The sequence below is a fragment of the Ailuropoda melanoleuca genome, chromosome 1, assembly GCF_002007445.2.
Source record: "Ailuropoda melanoleuca isolate Jingjing chromosome 1, ASM200744v2, whole genome shotgun sequence".
Classification (NCBI taxonomy): domain Eukaryota; kingdom Metazoa; phylum Chordata; class Mammalia; order Carnivora; family Ursidae; genus Ailuropoda; species Ailuropoda melanoleuca.
In genome coordinates, this window is record NC_048218.1 from 189067164 (window position 1) to 189091629 (window position 24466).

Consider the following 24466-nt stretch of genomic DNA (forward strand, 5'->3'; position numbering starts at 1 on the left):
CACAGTGGGCTGGTTAAGGTTGTTCCTGCCGCCGTGTATTTATGGACAGGGGCTGGAGTTATGACATTTATCTCTGCTGGTTAGGGCTCTGATCTATATCTGCCTGCAGCTCCCATGGAGGGCTGCACCTTATCTTGAGAGGGAGCTGTGAGAGTACACCCATAACTCATTCTGCCCGGGCCCTGGGGCTGTCAGTGTGGGAAACGACTTCACCCCCTGCCTGGGTCGGAACGCACATGATCACGCTTACGAGGGAGACTTTGGTGAGAAATGATCTAGAATTTAAGAACAGGAGAGAGGAAAACACAGCTCCCAATAAACTCTCCTTAGGGAGGCATGTTTTGACCTGCTTCCTGGCATGTTCTCCCTTCTCTTTGTTTTAACCATATAGATTCATGTTTACAAGAAAAGTTTGAGTGATTTATTTCTTTGTTTTTTGTTTGAAGGAAATACATGGTAACTACTGAATATGTGGAAATAGTCAGAAACATTAAAAATGAATAATCACGCACACCTCTGTCCTCCAGTCTCCAGCTCACTTGCATGTGAGTGCTCTCCCCTCTGTGTTCTCACCCTAGTCCCTGCCTGCTCTGAGAGCCAGGAGAGACCTGGTTTGATCTCCAAATCAGATGCAAAGGACCTCGGTAACTTGGATTAACTTGTCTCTGCCCTGAAAATGTAGGACTGGTAAATTTAAAGAAGATTAAGAACAGAAAACTGAATGGAAAGAGAGCTGGGTAGAAGATAGGCTGAGTCCTGTTATTTTATTGTGGTTGGTCCTGGCCCTTGGAATTTGTGGTGGAGCAGAAACTTAGGGCTCCTTGTGAACTTCTGAGACCCAGCCTTTTAAGGATCAACGGCCACCCCATTTCTTGGACATATTATCAGGGATCCTTAGTGTATAGAGTCAGTTTATTCTAATCTTCCTTCCCAGACAGGATCCCAGTCTTTTGTGAGTCTTCCTGCTTTTATTCTCATGACCCTCCCGGTCTGCCTCCCATGTACCAGAGAGACCTTTCTAAAATGTGCACCTGCTCATGTCATTCCCCTGCTTGTGACTTCTCAGTATTTTCTTTGCCTTCAAAATAAGGCATTTATGACCCTCTGTGATCTGAGCCCTGTTTGTCTTTGGAGTTTTGCCACCCTCCACCCCCGCCTAGCCTCTTCCTGAGCAGAGGTACTTGAAGTATCCAGAAGAGCCATGCTGGCCTCAGGGGCTGTACACATTCTGCTCACTCAGGTCAGTGTCTGACCCCTTCTCTCTTTCCATCATCACCCCTTCATCCCCAGGGGTCTGGCTCAGGTATGTGCCCTCAGAGAAAGCTCCAGTGAACATCCTGACTCTCAGTGCACATGTCTGTATGTTCCTTGCTCATCTCGTCTGTATGCGTATGGCCAACCCTTAGCCCAGTGCCTGGCACAGAGCAGAGATGGGGTCCATGAGTAGTGGGTGTGTGGAGCACTGCACCATTCTCATCCGGTAATCACCTGCCAGGTCTCAGCTACCCTTTCCTTCCTCTGGGACTGTGAGTGCTCCCTGAAATCCAGAGCCCAGGCACCCCACTTGTTTCAGTTCCTCCCCTGTGTGGAGAAGAACTATAGAGGAGACATAAGATGGCATCCAAAAGAGTGACAAGTCCATGTTGGAGAAGATAGCATACATGTTAAATCAGATTAGATGGTCAGAGAAGGGAGTCAGGGATGAGGTTACAGAGCGGAAGTTCATGTGAGGAGACGTGGTCAAGAGGAGCTCTGTGGAAGGCCTGGAGCCTCAATGGAGTCCTGAGGGCTGTTGCCTGGTCTGCCAGTGGTTATTATTGGCCTACTGGTAGTTCCAAGGACAGAAACAAACCACGGTTTAGGACAAATCATCTCATCATACTAGCCCTGGGCGCTCCGGGTCGGGCACTTCAGTGATACGTGTGTGTGCGCGCGCGTGCGTGTATGTGCATCTTTTGCTGTCTTCTCCCTGGCTCCCTCCACCTCCCTCACTTTACTACATGTCATTCATCATCAATCACGCTATACAGTTTGCTTGTTTATTAACTTTTCCCTCCACTAAGGTCCATGAAAGCAGGGATTCCTTTCTCCTTGTTCACCTCCATGGAGGGAAACCTACCTAGCACCTAGAACATTGCCTAGTTCAGAGTGGGTCTTGAATCAATAGAGACCATTTCCCTAAATAAAAGGAAATGCTGTATGAAAAGCTGTATAGAAAGCAAGCATTTACCAGTCTGCTACTCATTGTTTGGTGGCCAGGGGAACTGCAGATAATTAAAAGGCATGTTCCTACAGTTCTATACCCAGCTCCCCAAGAAAGTAAATCCGGGTACAGTTTTTCTTCAAAACTTTTCTTGCCATGTTGTCCCTGCCACTTCTGAGCCATGGGAATAGAGAGGTGACAGTGTTGGGACCACATCAGCGTCATGTTTGGAGCCCGTGGTCACGCGCTAACTGGTGTCCTCTGCTGCAGAGGTTCTTGGCATCGTGACTGGGACCTGTCCTGGTGGAGCCCAGTCCTTCTGACGTGCTGGTCCTGTGCAGGTGGTAGCCAGTTAAATGGCCATATCACGGTACAAATGCCTCTGGTGAATTGAAACTCATTCCCTCATATTGTTCTTCTGATGCCACAGCTGCCATTGTGTTGATTTAAAACAGGGGCTGAGAATCTGACCTTGTAAAGTCTGTTTCTGACCATCGTGTTCCTTGGAAAGCTGTAGTTTCTCTTCCATCTGGTATGTACCTTTTGAACAGCAACAGAATTATTACCAGTCTTGGCTGTACAGTAGAAGTTGTGGGTCTTCTAGAGCAGGACTGTTCAGGATTCCGAGACACACATGTCTCTGTGTGATGAGAACAGTGACTGCAGTTAATTGTTGTGATCAGCAAGTGTTTGACTGCTTCTCCACTGGCGCAGGGCTCTGTGTTGAAGGCGGGGGCTTGAGGTTACGTGATGAACTCTGTGCACCAGCAGGCCCCGGTAGAATCTGCGTGAAGTCCAGTAGTACAAGGCCAGTCCAGCTTCCAGAGTCAGGACACCTATGGAGGCTCCCTCCCTACCAAGTCATGCTGGTCCTCACAGCACAGGGGTTTTCTCTTCTGTCTTACTTTAGTAGGCACTTACTATTCCCCCCACACTATTAGATGCTTAATAAATAGTAGCTTTTCTGATTTACTATGTGTAATAACCCTATAATGCATTTTAACTTTGATCTCTTGTTAACAGTTGTCTATGTGCGTGGCACCCCTGGAATTGAGCAGAGCGTGTCAGACACAGCCATGCATGGCCGCCCTGAGAGGCAGCCCTGGGACTAACCCTGAGTGGCTTGGAGCATCAGAGTTGGCAGGCAAGTTAGTAACAGAGGCCTCTAAGACCAGAGTTCAGGTTCCTTCCTCACAGAGATTCAAGCCTCTGTGTGAAGCTACTGGATAAATAGAACACATCATTTTAGATGGACTATTTTATCTCATTTCATCCATTCTTAGGTATCCAGAGTGCCTGCTTCTTCTCTGTGGAACTGTGTCTGCTCCACTTTGAAAGAGGCAAGTGGGCCTTTCCTGAAGCAGCAGTTGCCTTTCGTGGCTTCCCTCAGGTCTATGCAGAATGCATAGGTGGGGAGCAGTGTCGAGAGTAAACCGTGGGTCCACCAGGCCTGAGTACCAGACTAGAACCAGTGACTTCTCGGCCTCCTGGTGTGTATCTGCACACACAGCAACTATGACCAGAGATGAGAGTTGAGGGTACAGGGTGGAGAGAGAGCGTGCGGCACGCTGCCATGTTCGCTGATTGCCGCTCTTAGTACAGATCTAAGGTGGTGTTAAATTAGCCAATTAATAAAAATGAATATGCCATTGGAAGCTACATTTGTGTGGGGCTTTTTGTTGTTGTTGTTAAATTGGCTAATTTAACACCATCCTAGAATGGTAGTGATTGTAATAGCAGCAGCCCACGAGCTCGGGAGAAGGTGGGGGTGATTCCCTCCAGCTTCCCCAGGCACTACTGCATGCCCTGTGCCTTTATTCTGTGAGGCAGTGGGAGAAACGGGATCTACACATCAGCTGGCACTGGCCTTCGGAACTCTGCGGCATGCTGGCCAGGTCTTCTCGGTCATGGGGTACCACTTCGGAGTTGTTCCCTGGTGGATGACGTTGCCGTGCCTACACATGTAGCTGTTTGTATACTGATTTGTCCCTGGATGCTGTTCTCACACTGGCTCTCCGTTTCACTCAGAGTAAAAACTAGAGTTTCTGTTGTGGCCTACAAGCGTGGCCCGTCTACCCCATGTACGTATTACCCACACATGCAACTGTGCTTGCCATGTGGTAGGTGCGTGGTAAATATTTGTTGAATGAACAAATTCGGACTGATAGCCACAGTGCTCCCCCGTGATGGGGAGATCTCGAAAGCTGTGTTGGCAGTCATGTTGTGAGTGTAGATTTTTCACTTCATCCTCAGTACTTGGCAAACAGCAGCCAATGGAGCAGTCCGTTCATGTTCTGCTTCACTCCCTCATCCCTTCTCCCCTGGCAGTCTACTGTGTATTTTCATCAGGTGGGGAGTAAAGTGGAAATAGACCTGCTCTTCTAGCTCATTTGTGCTCTGGAGCTGACTGAGGGGGAAGGTAGGGCCAACGGTGCCTTTGCTTCTGTCACTTTTTCCTTTCCCAGTCTCACGTGGCAGTATCTGGGCCAATATCACAGCTACTGGCTGAGACACCCTGTTTTTCTCAACTTTCCAGAATGGATCCTTGTTACTAATTCCGAGCCATACTGGAGGCATAGGCTTTACCTAACAGTAAGTTTACTGTGTGGGACCGCCCAGGTCAGCATCATGGGTCTTTGTCACTAAATGCCATTAGCAGCTCCCCTCCTTCCAGCCATTGCGACAAACGAAAGTGTTCCCCACATATTTTCAAACTCCCTTTGGGTGTTGATACAGTTCCTGATTAAGAGCCACTGATCACTAGTAAAAGAAGAAAGAAAATATCACATCTGTCTAGAAATGGGATGGGGTACAGAAGTTTTGCTGAGCATAATAACTTTTTTTTTTTTTGAGGCCTCAGCTGAGATTAAATAAAGATGAATTAATAATGATGTCAAATCAGCCTGGTTATAGGGCTTATCCCATTCAGCTAGGCTCTGCAGCCCCAGGGACATCACTTGCTGAGAAAATAGACATTCAGTCTGTCTTCACCGTGATCCTTCTGTGTTGATCCGTGCAGCAAAATGGACCAGGACCATCTATAGTCACATCTTCTCTGAGTTATATTTCAGGAGGGAAATTAGGGCCAGACTCTGAGAGCCTTTAAGGGCTTGTATCACATCCTGCAGTGTTACAGTGAAATTGGAACAAAGGCTCAACTTCTGAGAGGCTCGATACTAGGCTACCCGCTGCCCAGGAACATCCTGGGATGGAGCTTAGGGGAATCCCAAGAGGCAATAGGTCTCAGGATGGACTTGGGAGGCACAGGCACGTCCTTGTCAGAGGTGCCTCAAACCATAAAGAGTCGACTTCCTTTCTTCCTGCTAAGAGAGGCATTCATTAAATGCATCCCCATCCTTTCGAACCATGTAAACCCACACACATGTGGGCCTTTCCAGGTTTCCCACAGTCAGCATTTTATCCAGATAGTTATTGAATTTGTGGATAATGAGAAATAAGTAACCCACCTGCTTTGCAGGATTAGGTAATTAAAAAGCATGAAGTTTTAACATATTACCACAGTATGCTTCTAAAATAATCTTGTTACAGTCAATCAGTGACAAATGTTTTTCATACACTAGCTACAAATGGTGTTTACTTACAAATATTTTTTCTCTTTTTTACAAATGGAGCTGCATGATGATGAGGTCTAGATTCAGGTATCCTCACTCTGAGCTGCTTAAAAAGCAAGCTGAAGTAAGAGAACAGAAGAAAACTTAGGATGATAGCAAAGCAAATAAAATTAAATTCTTTGATTGCCACTGTAGCAAACACGTGCAAAAAGTACTCATTTTCAAGAAAGGAAAAAAAAGCAAAACCTAAAACCAAAACAACCAAAATTTAAATACCACTTTTGCCACGTGAAATTGTCTAATCAGCCTCATTTTCTTCTATTGACATCATCAGCTTCTGTTTGTTCTGATGCTTCATTTTTAGTATCTTTATGGGCTTATGAAAGCAGAAAGATTCCCTGCGTTGGAACAAGCTTCTCTACCATTTCCTGTGGGTCCATTCTCAACCAAAATAAATCAACACAAATGCCAGTGTCTGCTCCCTTGCCAGGCTTCTGAGACCTACTTGGAAGACAAAGCGTATATCTTATCAAGCTAGGTGAAATCAACAAACAGATTTAACCCAGAACACCCTCCTGTAGCAGCTCTGTTGCCCTTTGGAGGTCTGCAGGGCATCCGACCGTCGTCACAGATCGCTGATCAGCCTGCATTTTCTCAGCACGTAACCTGTGAGTTGCAGGGATCTGATCCTATGAGCATAGTAAGATCACTTTATATAACTTTTAGAAATTAAGAGAGTATAAAGGTAGGGTTACCTACATTGGTGTGCATAATTTATGCCTTTGCTCGTTGTTATTAAAAAGAAAAACTAATTCCAGAGAATTCTAATGGAAAGCTGAAGTACTTTCTACATAAAGGAGTATGATAGATTCTCTCACTACTTGGAATTCCTGTGTGGGAAGGGAGATGGGGAAAGGGAATGAATATAGTCAAATAAATTAAGCCTCAAAACCCAAATAGTGCTGTGTAAGCAAGCTGGCTACAAATCAAACAGAGAAGTGTTTGCTAAAGAATATGTGATCTCAGTTGAGGCTGAACAAAACCAGCCTCTTTGTACATATGTGTATATTTCTCTTGACATGTGCAAAGAGTTGTTGCATTTCTACTCTTGCGGTTCCAGATCTCTTTGGCAAAAAGTATCCTCCATCCATGAAGAAGAAAACTGCAGAGCAGATTTCTCCAAATGGCAAAGAGTAATCTTTATCAAATGTAGACGAGCGCATTGGCAGAGTAAATGGGCTTTGTATGGTTTTTCTGGCTTTAAAGATCCCCAGATTTCCTCTGTTTGTCAATTGTTTTTAATATGTGAGTTTTATTTCTTAACATTGTTCTGGCTAGCGGATGTCAGCCCTGGAACGTCAGGTCCTGGTGTGGGGTCACAGTGGTCAAGCCCAGTGTGTTCATCAGGCCCATCCTGCAGGCAGCTTCTGGCAGCCTTTCTGGAGCAAGTACTGAAAACTGTCCAGCTTCTCATTTTACAGAGGAAGAAACAGAGGCACAAAGAACAGAATGGCATTATCGTGGTCACAAACATGTATTTGTAATAAAGCATGGGTTTCATCCCGTGAACTCAAGCTCTGCAGCTTGCGCTCTGGCATAACACATTTCTTAACTCACCTTTTTTGAACAGATTGCTCTCAACTCAGAGCCAAAGCTACTTTAAGCATCAGTTCAGATGATACTGTGATCTCTTGGAGTCTATAGAAAACTTTGGAGTAGAGCATATTTTCCTTCTTAGAACCTCAAGTCAAATCAACAATTACTTTATAGCTTATTCTGATGATTGCATTCTATTTGATCTATTTTTCTCTAAGTTGTTCAACAGCCTTAGGCCAAAATCATTATGTTCTGACCTGAACAAGGAGATTGGGGCAGCTGGGTTTGAAACTGAAATCCAAAGCGTGACTAGGGTGCAGCAAGTCGTCATCTGGAAGTAGTGTCGACGGCAAGTGAGAGGAAGTACTGGGCGGGAAGACTGGAGTTGCATATTTCTCATCAGGGGGCCATAGTGGCATCTTGGGTGAGATATTTCCTCCTTGTCTGGGCTTCCCATGGATCACCGAGTGTTTAGCATCTCAGCTTCCCTCAGAAACACCATAGCACCCTCTGCCATCGGGAACGCTGGGCACATCAGTAGACCACTCCCACCGTTTTCTGAGGGCTCCCAGAGGATGTTGCGCAGAGATATCTGTTGTTTGGTACCGGTGATGGAGAAGGTGAAAGGTAGAAACTGAGGGAGCCGGCAGTACCCTTTTCAGTTGGACCAGTGTTTACTGACAGTGGCATCCAGAGAGCTCACTCCATGCTGCCCTGATGCATCATGCACAAGAGAGTGGCAGGCACGGGAGTGATGAAAAAAATTTTGCTGAAATCACAATGGAAAAAAATCCGTAAAGAATGTAATTTCTGTTTTCATGTAACTATCACTTGTTGCTATCTGTGCTGTAGCTTTCCGGGAGCATGAATAACAGCAGCTTGATTTACTCTCTTCCTGAATTCCCAGCTGTTGTCTGTTCTTCATGCTTCACAAACCTCAGTCAGAAGCAAGTCCTGGCATCTAGGAGATGCAGGCCCTTTCTTCACGTGCAGCACCCTACCCCCTCCTCGCTGATCTTAACTCCTACCATGCTCATTAGAATTGCAAGTATTCTCAAATTATGTTTATCTAAACTAAATTTTTTTTGTGGTATCCTTTTATATTAGGTATGGTTAACTAAATGCGAATTAGGTATGCATTAACTAAATTTCCTAAAAATATTTCCAAGAAGGCCAACAGGTATCTTCGGGGCTATTTGATCTCTAATCACCACTGTGGCCATTTTTTAAGCAGTGGTTCAGGTCATGGTTAAATATGCTAAAATTTATCAAGACAGTTATCCTCTAGAAGTATCAGTTTGTGTAATAATACATACCTTCTAGAGTATTTCCACATTCTTTTTCTTTATTACAGTGCTGTGAGGTTGGGAGGGCGGTTGTCGCCATGTAACAAGTGAAAACATGGAGACTCAGAAAACTTGTTTCTTGGCCAAGGTCACACAGCTTAATGAAGGATGGAACTGGCACTTACTCCTCCACCATTCCCTCCCTCTCCTTTTCAGAGACTGAGGGAGGGGACCAATTTGATTTGTCCTCTTTGGATGTCGGAACAATGTTTCTTTTTTTAAAAGAGTATTTTAAGCTTTTCAATTCCAATCTTCCATTGAGACAAGTTCTTTATTCTTCTGCCAACGAATTGTGACCTCCTGTCAATCAAGTATCTCTGTCCCCCTTTAACCCACTCTACTCTTGGTTTGGAAAGTTGTCTCAGTAACAGAGACCTGCAGTCCCTGTTGCCTGATATATGTATGTAATGTTGGAAAAAGCCATCTCCATAGGGCTAGGATGCTGACGAATTTTGGAAGCTGCAGATGAATCCTAAAAAAGGCCCCTTTTTACTCTTTCAGTCTCGTTTGAGTTTCTCTGCAGAGGTTGGATGATTAGACGTTGACAGAGGGGAGAAAAAAGCTATGATAATGGTCCTCAAATAGTTCATAATTTTAATTAAAAAGGAATCCGATAACATGAAAAGCTGTGTTTACACCATAGTTGTACATACAGAGTGTTTGAATAGTTATTGTCTGTTTTGATTTTATGAAATTACAACAAAATTTGTTGGGACAAGGAATGCATGGGAAGCAGTGGGTTGTGTTTCACACAGCCAGTTCCTTTTCTGACATAGAAGTGAGTTGTGGCAGGAAGATTGTATATTGTGCTTTCCCAGCGATCTGCTTTCATAGATCCTGACCTGGGCCGGGGCTCTCAGAAGGAGCTCGAGTGACCTGCCAGGGCACGGCTGTAGACTTTGCTGTTGCTCTTCCTCCAAGTGCCACAGCACCCTTCTGCCCCTTCAAACACTGGGAGTATCTGTAAACCACCCCCACAGTCGTCCCTGATGCATGTTCCCCTGGCCAATTATTATTCATTCTTTAAGGATAAGAGTGCCAAAGTTGATCCCTCTACAAGTCCGCCCCTACCCCCTGTTCCCGCAGCGTCCTCTGCTGCCTCTGCCATCGTGTGACCCTTGTAACTGCATCGTCATTGCGTTGCCTGGTGGCTGTTGCTTCGTCTGGAGTTTTGATACGTGGGACCTCATAGGGACCCAGTATGTTGGTGATCTGTCAGTCAGCCTACCCAACCACTGTGTCCGAAGGAAAAACGTCATTGTGGAGTATCACATCTCTTTAGTCAGTCACTGTGAGCTCCTTCAGTCGGGGAGAGAGGGTGACCTGAGCTTGTTCTTGGTCTTCTACCACACATATCCACGCAAGCAGAACCTGCAAACTCATGAGGAAGGTGGTGTATAGGAAATGATTGAAGAGGACACTCAGTGTCTGATCCTGGCTCCACTCCCTCATATATAAAATCAGAGTGGTGGACAAAGATAATCTCAAGGGTCCTCACGTACCTCCAGCTTCAGGAATTCTGTGATAGATCCCTTTTTGAGGAAGACACTTTAGTGGGTCTGAAGACACTGAGATAGGTCCAAATTCTGGATCTTTCCTTTATAAACCCCATGGCCGAGGACAAGGTATTCAGCCTATCTTTGCCTTAGTTAATCTGTAAATTAATTTATTGTCTGATGTCTGACACAACAGAAGTTAACACTCAAATTACTATAGTAGCTATCGTTGCTCTACTAATTTCTTTGTGATCAGCCTATATTCTCTTGATATAGATCAGAAAACTATATGTAAGCCTAGCTATGGTACTACCAAGTATTTCCTAAAAAGTTTTTTAAAAGCCCAGTATAGCCTATCGGATTATGCACTCAGGAGAGACCTCTAAACTCAGAATTCCATAGGCTAACCCGGGGCACTGGGCAGTCTAAGTGAGGTGAAGTGCGTTCAACCTGAACCAATAGGATACGGTGGAAGAACAGCTGCCTATCAAAAGATGTGGCTTATAATCTGTACCTTATAACCAAGCTGGCCTGTGACCTTATATAGGTCATTTAACTTCTGAATTCCTGTTCCCTTGTCTGTAAAAATACAGAGTTGGGGCTCAACCATTTGTAGGTTTTTTCCAGCTATAAAATGTTGTGATTCTGTGAATGCTTAAGTGATCTATGCAAGTGTTTTTGCCATCATTTGCTTTCCTTTTAGGCTGGAAACCCAGGAAAGCTAGGCAATGTGAGTTTCTCTCCCAAGTTTGCGTGTGTGTTCTAGGTCCTTTATCCATGAGCTTGTATTAAACCATGTCACCCACCCCACCCCCATCTTCTGTGGAGCACTGGGTCTTAACCCTTTTTGGTATTAGGTTTTATTGTTGACCCTAGATTCTTGCCTATTTGAATCTTTTTGTGTTTGTTTTCTTATCTGATCTATATTAAGTAAGCAGATCTTCAGTATCTTCACCTCATTTGTGAGTAAATATCCTGACTAGGCCCCAGTGTCCACTATCATCCCTTGATCATTTTCACAGGACCACGGGGGCAGTGAATTCAAGTGCTCACATTCATTCATTCCTTCAACAGTCTTCACTGAGCTTTCGCCCAGCCCCAAGCCACCCTTTGCCAGGCAGATTATTTTGCTAGAATTCAGCCCTGAGTTGTTTAGATGTCACCTTACCCTGGAGCTCAGTTTTCTTGCTATTTGGGGTGGTCCTCGACCTTTTTATGCATCTTAGAAAACTATAGGCCTTCTCTCTAGAAAATGCCACCGACGTGAGGAGAGGAAAAAAGTGTGTGGCCAGCTAAGGAAAGAAAAGGCCTTTAAAAAGCATTGCTATTCAAAAGGGGAAATAGGCTAGTGTGGCCGTCTGGTCAGCTCGGAGAGGAACAGTGATTAAAGGCCAGTTTAGAAAGTCAGATACCCCGGTCTTTGAAGGGCCCTATGTCTGCCAGGTTGCTTAAATTGTACTGCAGAGTTAAGTTGTTGACAACTTTGAGTCACCGCCGTTCTTAGGGAATGTGAATCTGAAGAAGCCTATCAGTCTTCTCTTCAGAAAATACACGTACATGCAGATTTCATACAGTTTCATTAGATTCACGAACACTAGCCTCTCCCCCAAGCCCATCCTTGACCACCCCCACCCCCAGGGTAGGAACTCCTAAGGTAAGATCTAGGAAGCAATAAATGGTGAGTAATGCATTGTCATTTTTAAAAATTTTAGGTATGACTATTACATAGTAAAGTACACCCATCTTAAGTATACGGCTTCATTAATTTTTATGCGTATAAAAACATGCATATAACCCAAAGTCATGTAGCCGCCACCTACGTCAGAATATAGAATATTTCTGGCACCCCAGCGTGCTCTCTCAGGGCCGTCCTCTCCAAGGTAACTAGTATTCTGGCTTTTTTCTCCATAGATTAGTTTTACCTCTTTTGGACTTCATACCTGAAATCCTAATCTTTGTGTACCCTGTGGACTGTGAGGTTCGTCTTATTGTTAAATGTAGCATCTTTCCTTTCTCACTGCAGTACGTATTTGGAAGCAGTCAGTTTTACCACAGTGTGAAGACTTCGACTGGGGAGGATCCAAACTCAATTCAGGAAGTATGGCTAGGAGGTGATTGCCATTGACCTCTCAAGAGATAGGGGAGCCCGAACGAGGCTGCAGGGTGGGAATGAAGAGGAAAGAACAGATCTGAGAACTGTCTAGGAAGGTTCTAATCTATAGAATTTTGTTGATTACTTGATAATAGACGATGGGGAAGAAAGCGGACTGTTTTCTGGCTTGTAAATAATAGAATGTTTGCAGCTGACCTTCATTTTGATACTTCGAATGTTGCAGATCCAAATGAATTCAGTAGGAAGGTAAGAATTAGAGATTAAAACTTTAAGAGTCACCAACTAATAGTGGAATTTTGAAGCACAGGGAGTGAATTTAATTGCCTTGGAATTGGGTTTAGAGTAGGAAGCAGCTAAGAACAGAGCATTGTGAAGCTGCAAGGCTTAAGGAAGGGTCAACAGAAGAGGGTCTGACAGGAGAAGTGGGGGAAGCACCAGGAGAAAGGCTTAACAAAGAAGCGAAGCCAAGGGCAAGTTCCATGTCCAAGTCCTTAGATTTGGGAAGAGAGGAGGCTTTGAAGGTACCTAAGGTCAAGGGTTGGGTAGCACCTCTCTTCCTGCCCCTCCTGTAGCTTCGTGTCACATCTGTATCAGTGCCTGTCATCTGCACTGAACTGTGTGGATTCTTAAAGGAGAGGAGCCATGTTCTTCCCATTCCTCATTACTGTCCAAAATCTACCAGAGTCAACCTTTTACATAGTACGTGGTCACTAAATGTCCAGGTTGCACTTGTCTCTGAGACAGCTCTGAATTGGATGACCTTCCCAGATCTAACCGCCTACATCTCCTTGGGGGCTCTCTTGCTCAGGGAGCTCCAACACGGCAGCCAGGCTGAGCTGTGTGTCTGCCTTTTGGCCGGGGACTGAGATGGGTTGAAAGCCCAGCTCTGCAGAGCCTCCGGGGCAGTGAGCAGTACCGCTGTCTGGGAACGCCCTCCTCTTCCAGCAAGCTACGTGGCTCTCTTGGTTACATAAGATGTGTGTGTTCTGGCAGGGAAGAGCTGCCTGAGTGAGTGTTTAGCAGAAATGATTTGTGTGGAGTTATTTTGAGACCCCAGGGGAGGGAATGGCAGCCAAACCCTGCAGTATTTTAAACCGCATCACTCATCTACAGAGATTAATACATTACAGAGTCTCAGCCAGAACTCCGGTAAGAGAGAAGTAGGAATGCTAAGGCCCTCTCCAATTTTAAATGCCGGCTTTCTCAGTGTACACAAGGTGACTTGAGGGGTTTGGACCCAACCTGGTGCCTCGGGGTTCTCCCATACTCCTTTGGCCCTATTCTCCCTGAAGGCAGGAATTGGGCGTGCAGCCCTCCTTCTGTGGGGTCGGCCTCAGCTCACTTTGGAGCTGCAGTCTGATTGTGCTCTCCTTCACTGTATAGGGAGCAAGTTGGTTTTCTAACAGAAAGGTGAGTCCATTTTTTGTGGCAGCCCAAAAGATGACATCATTTAGGTGATAGAGCTTCTCGTGGTTCCAGGCTGGCTAGGAGAAATCCCTTCTTCCCCTTCCAGAAGCATTCACCTTTTTCTCCTGACTCAGGCATGAATAGCTGTCTGCTAAGGGTGGGTGAATTACAGAATGTAGGATTTTCCAGCTTAGTGACATTAGGGGAAACAGCCTCCATATGAAACACTTCTCTGTTTTTGTTTTTCTCTTGCCTGTTATGCTGTGAAATTTGTCTCCCCACTCCCCACCCTTTTGCTGACAACTGTCCTCTTTGCCGTTCAGGAGCTGGTGTCTCCTCCCTGGGCTGGCTGTGTGAGACGGAAAGAGCCTTCTTTCTTCCCCCCTGCATCCACAATTGTAGAGCCAAAGAGTTCCTTGTGCCGGGAAATCTAATTGCCTTCTGACCCCGAGGGATCCTTTTGGGCCAGAGGACATCCAGGCACTTGCTAGACTTTGGAGGGAGGCTCCAGAAAGAAAGAACCCATCCATAATTGTCCATTTTGCTTTATATTTTTAGAAGACCTACAGTTACTTTAATGACAAAAACTATGGAAACGAAAATATACAGTTATATAAAACAGGCAACCACAAAGTATAGTTTCCCAGAGTCCACAAAATTCCCTACAGATAATGTGCACCCTGACATATTTCTTTTAATTTAGGTGCCTCATCACAAGCCTCATATACCCCAGCACTGGGCACAATAGGAAGATGTGAGAGGGGCCAAGCACTGCTGGTGGGGACATGCGCAGGTGGAGGGAGGGAGAGATTTTCCACCACCTGCCCCCCCCCCCAGGAGCCAGTAACCTAGTCTAAAAGACTTTGTGAAGCTGACGGCGTCTCCTTCCGCTTGTGACACTGGGCGAGTCTGGCTTGATGGGGAATGGGGCCAGGGTGTGGTGGAGAAGAGCAGGGAACACAAGTAAGCAAGAAGGCACAAACAAGCCAGCATCTAGTGAAGTTTTCAGGTGGGTAAAAGGAACTGGCAGACAGCCTAGCACTTTGGACGAGATGTGAAGGGCATGAGACAGAAGGGGTGGCTCCTCTCTCCTTGTCCCTTGGAATGAAACTATATTCTCACGTATGCAGTGCTGGGGACTCCACCCATTGCTGTCTCTGGTCTCTGCCACATCAGACCTCCCACGGAGTGTATGTATGCCCGTTGGTAGGTAGGTACAGCCCCGGTGTCCTTCTCCCTACAAATACAGTTTCTGATCTGGGCCCCCTTACGACAGATGCTGTCACCTGCCTTAGGCTCGGACATGTGAGCTGAGCACTCATAGAGGGCCACTATGGTTTCTCCGGTGCTGCCTCCCCGCCCCCCCCCCACACCCTCTTTCTTGAGTGAGTAAGCACACGCAAGTGGACACACACTAGACAGGCACATGTGTGCCCTTGGTTGTGATGCACACCAGGAGTCTTCGTCGGGCAGCTTACCTGCCTGTGAGCTATGTTTGGGAAGTTTAGCACCCACTCCCTCCCTAAACACTCCACCGCCACTTCCTCACCTGTCTTGCCCTTCTTAACAATCATGATTTTTGGCAAGCTTCTTGTCCAGGGACTTGGGCTGTCCTTCAGTTGTGCAATGAGCAGCACACCAGAGCAGCTTTCTTCTTCCTTGAAGACAGGCACAGCCTGATGAGACCAGTTAATATCTCTCATTCGGCTGCAAAAAATCAGGAAGCTTGTCTGTCAGTACCTGGTTTTCTCTCTCGCTGTCCTCCCTTATCTCCCTCTTTTCAACTGAAGCGTTATATCCAGCATCACAGTTCAAATCCTGGTGCTTTGGTGCCCTGTTGCCACACTGTGACAGGAGCTAAAAAGCCTCAATTAAGTGCAAGCCGTGCTTTCACTGTCCCACTGGCCGCAGTGATGACTGAAATAGTTGTTTCTGCAACGTTGCATCAGTGGAAAGTAAAGGATGCAGAAATCCTGTTCCTTCCCTTGGGTCTCCCAAACAGGGAAAATAATCACTTCAGGAGAACAGTCTTTCCCTAAATTCTGCAAAGTGGATTCTAGGCAGTGGTTTGGATTTGCTGTTCCTTTTTATCCCCGAGAGCCCAGTGAATGAGAGAAGGAAATGAATAGACTGCTTGTCACAACACCACTAGGGTCTCCACAGTGCCTGGGGCTGCTGCTGAGAGACAGAGAATGGAAGTGGGCTGGAATGGAGGCCATGGCAGCAGGCCGCCTTCCACAGGATGGGCTCCGCCTCTCCCACACAGTCCCTTGAGGGCTTCCCTTCTCCCTCAGCCCAGGGATTCCTCCTGCACTAATGGAGCTGTCTGGAGTGCTGCAGCGTCCTGCCTGGATTAAAAGTCCAAGTCTGCCTGGTCACAGGGAGGGAGGACTAGTATGCAGGCTCTCCACACCCCTCCCCAGGCAGTCCCACAAAGGCAGCAGATTTCACCTCCGAAGATGGTTCTCAACAACAGCACGTGAGAAGGGACATCCCCATTGCACGTGCCCTAGCTTCCCGCCAGAATTTTAATTAAATCAACTTGAAAAATATTTCCTGTTGACGATACCCTTCATATTACCTGGGCAGAAAGAGGAAAATGAGTAGAAGGCTAAGAAATCAAAACCCGCGTCTTGTGAGGACCCAGCAATGTTTAGCCTGGGGAAACTAAGACATGAGGACAAGAGGAACTAGAAGTACTGTCTTCACATATTTGAGGGGCTGTCAAGTGGGTAATGGTTGTTTTATATGGCCCCAAGGAAGTGAGTCAGATTTTAGAAGGCCTAGAATGTCAAGATTGCGGAGTTCTGACTTTACAATAGGTAAACTATAGGTGGCCATGGACAGAGTTTTGAGCAGCATGTTATGCTTTAGGAAAATTGACCAGGGAGCTCTGTGTAGGAAGAATCCATATAGGGCAAAATGGAAGGCAGGCAGATAGAAGATTCTTGCCTAGCAGTGACAGGAGCCTCAACAAGTAGGCTTATGTTGAGGGTTGAGAGGATTCAGTGGGCTGTACAACAGCTGTGGAGGTGAAATCCCTGGATTTGATAAGCGGTAGAAGTCACTGAGTCATGTGAATAAAGCAGAGACGAATCAGAGGTGAGGTTTTTAGACTGGATGGTAGTACCGAAACCGAAAGAGGGGACAAGGGAAGAGGAAGAGGAGTTTGGTTTTAGACATCCTGAGTTTAAGGTATTGGCAGGACCTCCCAAAGGACATGTCTTGAGCTATTTGGGATTGGGTCTGTGGCTTAGAGGATCCCTGCAGGATCACAAGGATGGAGAACATGAATAAAGGGTGAGCCTTCTAAGAGATAGTGCAGAGCATAAAAAGAAAGGGGTCCAGGACATAAGGGAGGGCAACAGCAGGAGATGAGACAAGCTGTCCAGAGAGCCAGGACACCAGTCGAGAGAAGCAAAGGGAGGAAAGAGTTATACAGCAGGACCGATGCACCACTGGTGTTGAATACCATGGAAAGATCTAGTAGGGCTCCTACTGAGAAGAGATTATTAGATTTGTGAGTGAGGAGGTTACTTTTCCAAGTAGTTTTAGTAGAAAGATAAAGCCTGAGTACAAAATCATAGGAGCGAAGGCTTTCTGTACAAGGGTATGATAGTGCAAGTATATTGTCAGGGAGTGGAGAGAAGCCATTGTGGCAAGGAATAAAGAATGGCAACTCTGGAAACTTAAAGTTTAGAGCTTATGGGGTGTAAGTTTTGAGTGGGGAAATCGGAGTCTGGTGGAGGAAAGCGGGAATCAAGGGGAAAGATCACACATTTAGAAGAGGAACATTCCAAAGATGAGGTGGAAGAGAGGAAGGTCGAGGACATATGCCTGTCATTCATGTCAGCTGCCTCAGCCACTCTCCTTTGAGCCATGTTTCCTTTCCTCTTACCTTCTCTGTTACAGGACTTTAGGCTTTTTTTTAGTATTGTTTTTATTATTTAAGAGTTTCTTATGCTGTCACCTATTCTGATGTTCTAGTCCTGGGAAGTTAAACTCTGCCTTGGGTAGGTTTTCTTTTAACCAGCATACAGCTTTCCTTAGAACAGGAGTTGGCAGACTTTTTCCATAAAGGGCCACATAGTAAATGTTTTAGGCTTTCTGGGCCAGATAGTCTCTGTCACAAATATTCAACTCTTCTGTTGTACCATGAAGGAAGCCATAGACAACAAATGAGCGTGGCTATGTTCCAGTAAAATTTCATTTATGGAGACTGAAATTTGAATTTCATGTAATTTTCACATGTCACAATTTTTTTTTTAACCATTCAAAAATGTAAAACTCATTCTTACTTAGCTCATGAGTTGTACAAAAGTAGGCAGCAGGCTGGATTTAGTCTACAGGAAGTTGTCTGCTGACCCCTTTACATCATGCTAACCAAAAAATAAAAATAAAAAATAAAGCCATTCTTCGCCCACAGCCTGGAATTCAAGCTACTTTTCAAGGATAGAATGTATTTATGTGTCAAGATCAGCCTGTGTTCTTGAAGAACCTTAACCTTGCCCTTTCAGAATGGCTTTCTTTTTGCTTTTTTTTATTCAATTTTTGCTCTTACGTTAGTAAGGTAAAGGGCTCTTAGTGAGTGATTCTCTGCTGTCGGAGTTTTATTCATTCCCATTGGTTTGGGGGTCTTAATATTCCTGACACCAACTGGTTTCTTTTGCTCCAGTTCTTCTAGCCGAGTATACTGATCACTAGACATTTGGATTTCACTTGCCTAAGGAGGAGAAGCTCAGAACAATTTTCTATGAGTGAAGGCTTAAGAAGGGCAATAGATTGGAAGTATACTCCACACATCTCAGAAGCATTTTGTTCAAATTACACAACACAGCTTGGTTTAGAAAGTCACTCTAAATTTATTCAAGTAAGTAGCTTTTACATTTGGCTGCCAGGTGTGTGTCAGAATACCTTCTGGAAGCTTGTACTTGCAAGATCCATGTGGGTATTTCCTATGGCTTTCTCCCGACCCAGTGGCTATTCTCTATCAGCCTGGACAGTATATTCATATTCTCATCTTTCTCTATTAACATGGAATTTAAAAGACCAAGATTAGAATTCTTTAGTGCCAAAAATGAAAGGGAAAAAAAAATACATCTAAGTTTTAGTTGATTCAAAGATAAAGTTACATGTTTAAAATAAGTCAGAAAAAGCGAAAGTTGAGGTTCTCATAGAAACCAACTCCTCCTCGTTGCTCAGACATGGGGTTTGTGCTTGTTGGGTGCTGTCTCCATGGTGCCACAGTGTTACATAAAAGCTTGAGCCCTGTTGATTTCTTGTCATTGGAAAGACCATCATGACCCTTGCTCGTGACCTCCAGTGCTTTGTTTTCTATGTAACGTGCATATGAGGTTGTTTTGATCTGGGCACTGAAGACAAACTCAAGGGGACAATTGGGAGTCGGCACAGTTCTTTCCGACACCCGCTCGTTTCATTCTTCTCCTGGCTGGTGGCGGTACTGCAGCTGCCGCTTATAGCAAACCCAAAACAAATATGTGTGTTGGGATGCAGACAGCCTGCCATCTCCAACACAGCCCCCTTCCCAAACAGCCCCAGAGACAGCCTGGCCGGATTGTGTATGGCCACGCTCTTAGGATGCCACAGGGAGGGAACGGTCTTGTTAATCAGTGAGAGTTTTTCCTCCCTTTAAAAATCATTGTTTTCAGATGCTGCTGTGCAATGGGAAGAATTACAAAAGGTTATTCTGATGCTGGCCCAATTGTTATCTGCTGCACCAGCTCCATCTGAAATTCTTTTTTCCTTTTGGGAATGATTCTTTGATGTCTAAAGCCAATGATAAATCAAGTTTGGTGCAGCCAATTCTGCACACTGCCTGGCTGGCCCGAGAGGCAGAAATCCAGCAGAAGGCCTCGAAGCCATCCCGTCTTCCTCTCCTCCTTAGAAGTGGGCAGTGGTTTAGCATTTAACACCCACTCGCCGTAGAGTCCTGGAAATGAGTTACTAGATTTCCTTATGAACTCAACAAGTGTTCTGAATAGGACGTTGTTATAACAGGTTTGTTGCATCTATTTCTGCTAGGTTTGACATCTCTGGCCTTCATTTAGCAAAAACAGTTGTTGAGTATCAGCTGTGTTCCAAATACTGGGGATACACAGAGAACTGGCATTTACTTTACCTCAAATAATCGCAGAGTGGGATCCACCATTAACAGACTAACAGCAGCTAGAGATTCGGCGTGAAAAGGCAGCACTGTCCTAGTGGTATAACGCCCATGACTTATATCATAGAAACTGAAGACTTGTTTAAAGCCAAGCACTGTAGAGCAGTCCCTCCTTATCCATGGAGGAGTCGTTCCAAGACCCCCAGTGGATGCCTGAAAACCACGATGGAACCCAACCCTATATATACTGTTTTTCCTATACATGTATACCGATGATAAAGTTTAGTTTGTAAATTAGGCACCGTAGGAGATTTGCAACAGTAATACAGTTGAACAATTACAACAAAATACTGTAATAAAAGTTATGTGAATGTCTTATTGTGCTGTACTGACGTTTCTTGTGATGATGTAAGATGATAAAATGCCTACATGATAAGATGAAGTGCAGTAGGGGGAATGACGCAGGCACTGTGACATAGCACAGGCTACAATTGACCCTCTGACAGTACGTCAGAAATGGGATCATCTGCTTCTGGACTGCACTGGACCATGGGTAACTGAAATCGCATAGAGTGGAACCATGGATGGTGGGGGGACTACTGTACCTCCTTTCTGTAGATGCCTCCCCTTTACCCCCTTCCTGTCTTCAAAGGAAGCCGCAGTTCCCATCGCATGATGAACACTGGGTCATATTGCTTCTTCTCCCAATTAACTTCAGCTTCTGGTCTTTCAACAAATGCATCAGACATTACCAAATCAGAACAACCCAATAAAAGTCAACCCTTAACCATTGGAATTATGAACTAAAAACCGCTTCAGTCTCTGCTCTTACTCAGTTCTGATGCCCTGACTACAATTACCTGAGGAGTCAGATCCCTTTAATTAGGATCCCTTCATTCTTCTTTTATCCCTTTATTCTGATCCCTGAAAGAGCTTTAGCACTGACACGTTCCAAAATTGGCCCACAAGATGCTGCCTCCCCTGAGGTAACAACATAGCAGTTCAGAGAACAAGGGAGAAAAAAAAGAATTTGAGACCATGCAGAATCCTTGTTTCATTTCTGACCCTTTTAATACAAGTCGAGGCCTCGTATCATGTAGAACTAACTCTTAGGAACAAACTGGTCCACCGTTTGCCTTGCTCTTTGGGCCATTTTAGGAAATGTAGGACCAGCTGGCCCTAATGGGATGGTTTGCCGTTCTCAATTGTTAACAGATTCACTGACAGCATTTGCAATTTGAGATCTCCAAATTAATTCTGATTTAAAGCTTATGACAGAGAACTCAGAGCAAGCTTCTGATGCATGAGATATGTTACGTTTCTGAGAACTAACAGTGTGGTTTGTTATTTTGGTTTTATGTGTATATTCAGGTGGTAACTACATTCCTTAAAACTAGGCAGATGGCCTGTCTGCCTCTGCATTTTGTGCCATTGGCTTAAGAGTTCTGGATTTTGTTCTTGATGCTTAGGGAAGAAATAGCTGTCTAAACATTGTTAACACCAAAGAATTTTTGAAATTGACTTGGACATAGTTAAGTGTTACTTCGCTTAGGCTGCATACAGAGTTTAAATGTCTTATTCTCTATACATAGTGGAGTTTTAAAATTTGTGTTTTGTTTTTTGGTGGTGGGGGGAGGATGGTAAGGGAAAGTATAGAAATGGAACTAATTGAATCTGGGGGTAAAAATCTCTGCTGAGAGTCTGTGAATTATAAATTGGCTAGCTGCAGCAGCAGGAACTCAGGCAAAGGTATTGGAGTGCAGTCAGTGTGACAGGAAGCTTATTTTGGTGTTCTTTTTGTGCCTTGCCTTGTCCTTGACGTTTACTCCAGGGGACTGTGTATTTAAAAAGAAAGGAGAGGTGCCTACGGTTTCCATCTGGGAAACTTTTACAGCATTCTTACCTAGGGTCTTAAAGGCAAAGGACGAAGCTGTCCTGCTAGATGAGATGGTGTAGTCTCCCATCCCTTTCCCAGCTGTCTGTCACCCGGCTGTGTACACAGCCCCACTTTAGCTGTCAGCCATGGGATGTGGCACATACTAGCAGATAAAGCCAGCGTTTGTTCTGAAAGTCCCACCAGGACAGCCATTTTGTCTGGTTCGATCAACAAAAAAAATGTGTTAAAATTTCAGAGAGTAGCGTTTAAAGCAGAGATACTTAAATTTGAATATTATTCAAGAAATCTTTCCCAAGGGGCGCCTGGGTGGCACAGCGGTTAAGCGTCTGCCTTCAGCTCAGGGCGTGATCCCAGCGTTACGGGATCGAGCCCCACATCAGGCTCCTCTGCTATGAGCCTGCTTCTTCCTCTCCCACTCCCCCTGCTTGTGTTCCCTCTCACTGGCTGTCTCTATCTCTGTTGAATAAATAAATAAAATCTTTAAAAAAAAAAAAAAAGAAATCTTTCCCAAAATGTAGAAGATAAAATAACAGCTCCTTGGTCTGGGCTACTTTCTCCTAAGCAGAGGAATGGGCTCAGTGGCCACGTTTCAGTTTTAGGATTCAAAAACAGCATTTTCATTTTAATTGGGAACTTATTTATAACCCAGGAGTCATCCCCACACTTAGTTTTTCTGATATTTTGTCCAGATTTTTCTTTCCCCTGATAATTACACCCCCTGTTCTCCAGCTAAGCATTTTCCCTCCTTTCTCATGTTTACACCTTTCAAATATTTGCAGATTGTTATCTTGTCACCGTCTTAGTCACCGCTTAGCCGAACTGTACAGATTTAGCACCTTTTATCTTTCTTTAAAGGCAGGCCTCCCCGCCCCTGAGTCATTTTCCACTGCTCCCTTGAAATGTGCTCCAGTTTTCTGCATTTCCATGTGGCCACACAGCTTCCTATAGCAGAACACAGGGTCCTAAGTGGGGATGGTTTCCCTCCTTTGTTGTATGGAAACTGAGCATCTCTGCCGTGCTCCGTCCTCAGGCCTGGCGGGTACTGCTGGGCAGCACTGACCTCTCCCTCTCTGTATGTCAGCTGCACTCCCAAGTGTGCTGAGCTGAAGACCGGTGGGGTAAATGGGTGTAGCTGTGCTTGCCGGTTTTTCCTCGAAGTGTTATGTAACCATTGGAAAATGGGATGTACGGAGTCAGGGATTCTTTCAGCCCCTCTCCTGGTGTTTGCATAACATCTACATTAACCCTGACAGTTCATTAGCCATTTCCTTTTCTATGTATTTACTTCTTTTCAGAAGTATTTTCACCAATACTCACTTATTCAGCATTTCTTAAGGCTCTACAGTGCCACTGTGTGCTAGACAGTGTATTGGATGTTAGAAAGAATAAAATCTGAATACCACAGGACCCAGCCTAAGAACCAGTTTAGTTTTAGTTTTATTTGGGTTGCAAATACCAGGTTGTCATGTAGCTTTGCTCATGGCAGCAGTAAGGGGAGAGAGCAGATTTCTGGGAACATCCCTGAAAAATCTAACCAATCCGAGGTAAGGTCCAGTGTCTCAACTCTTGGCACCCGGAGGCTGACTGGCTCTGCAGTGGCCCTAGGCCCTCCACAGTAGGACTCCGGTGGCAGTGCTCCAGTGTGGACGCCAGTTGGTCCCCTCTGCTTACCGCCTCCTTCCTCAGGCTCCTGATGGGCTTATGTTTTGCACACTGCTGGGTTCAGATTCCAGAAAGAGAATCTTTTTGGCTCACCCGTTATCTCCCATTTCTATTTGGACAGAGCTCTTTTCCCTCTGCCAGGCCGACTGTAGATTGGCTACCTCAAATCATGTGCAGCAGCAACTCTCCCTCTCTCCCCCAGCCCCCTGTCAGTCCCACCTTCAGCTTTGACCTCCATCTCCAGTTTGTGGTGAGGAGAGGACAGAGGCCAGAGTCAAGGGCTAGAGGACATAGTTGCCTGATGCCTTAGCAGTGGACTTGGCATGGTGAGCCTCATGATTGGTACGTTCTACCAACAGTCTCCCAGACACACATGCATCTGTCTACCATAGTCCTAGTAGCACGTTATTTCTTAGCATTCCGCAACCTGTAGTTTTAATAGTAAATTCAGTCACCAATCACAAGACTTAGGCAATAGTAGAAGAATAGAATGTTTCTGTGCTGGTAATTAAGCTTTATTGGCTCAAAGTCCTCTTTTTCATCATTGAGTGCTCGCTTGGCTTGCAGCACAGTGCCTAACCCAGAGTAGGCACTGATGTGTGTGTGTGAAATGGAGGGACGGAGAAGTCTACTGAGTGAACTCTGCGGCATTTTGATGTATCCTAAGTAGGCAGAAGGCAAAGATCATGTGCTCACCTCCTGTGCCCTTCCCTCGCTAGCATCTGATACTATCGTATCATTAACAAGAAGTTGTACTTCTTGTTCCAGAGCTGACTGACCAAAGTGTTTGTGTTAATTGACCTAGTTAGTCAATGTCTCTGAGTGTATAATTTCTTTTTAATAGAATGCTTTATAGCCCAGCATTTTACATTTGAAAGGGGGCACCCTGAGCTCCAGGAGTCAAGCCTTGGGTGAGGAATCTCAAAAGGGCATAACTGAAATTGTAGGATGTTATCACCAGGGGAGACTTTGGAGTTCCTTTATTTTATAGACAGAGGCCATGAGGCCCAGAAAGGTTTCATACTTCATCGCTGGCAGAGCAGAAACCAG

At 45.2% G+C, this 24466-nt stretch overlaps 2 protein-coding genes across 8 annotated transcripts in view; one reads left to right on the top strand and one right to left on the bottom strand.

The window, feature by feature from the left end:
• SND1 (staphylococcal nuclease and tudor domain containing 1) overlaps window positions 1–24466 on the top strand; it is a 412648-nt gene that overhangs the window by 283333 nt on the left and 104849 nt on the right. The window lies entirely within an intron of this gene.
• The window catches only part of LRRC4 (leucine rich repeat containing 4), an 82215-nt gene that overhangs the window by 14773 nt on the left and 42976 nt on the right, over window positions 1–24466 (bottom strand). Inside the window, exon 4 of one of the 6 annotated variants that reach the window (XM_034671561.1) lies at window positions 725–8140. The exons of 3 other annotated variants lie outside the window; for them this stretch is intronic. Coding sequence is in view for 1 of the 3 variants with exons in the window: in XM_034671583.1 (XP_034527474.1) it covers window positions 15433–15440 (8 nt within the window). In the remaining 2 variants the exon portion in view is untranslated. 2 more of the 6 variants (XM_034671583.1, XR_004628787.1) reach the window with 2 other exon arrangements.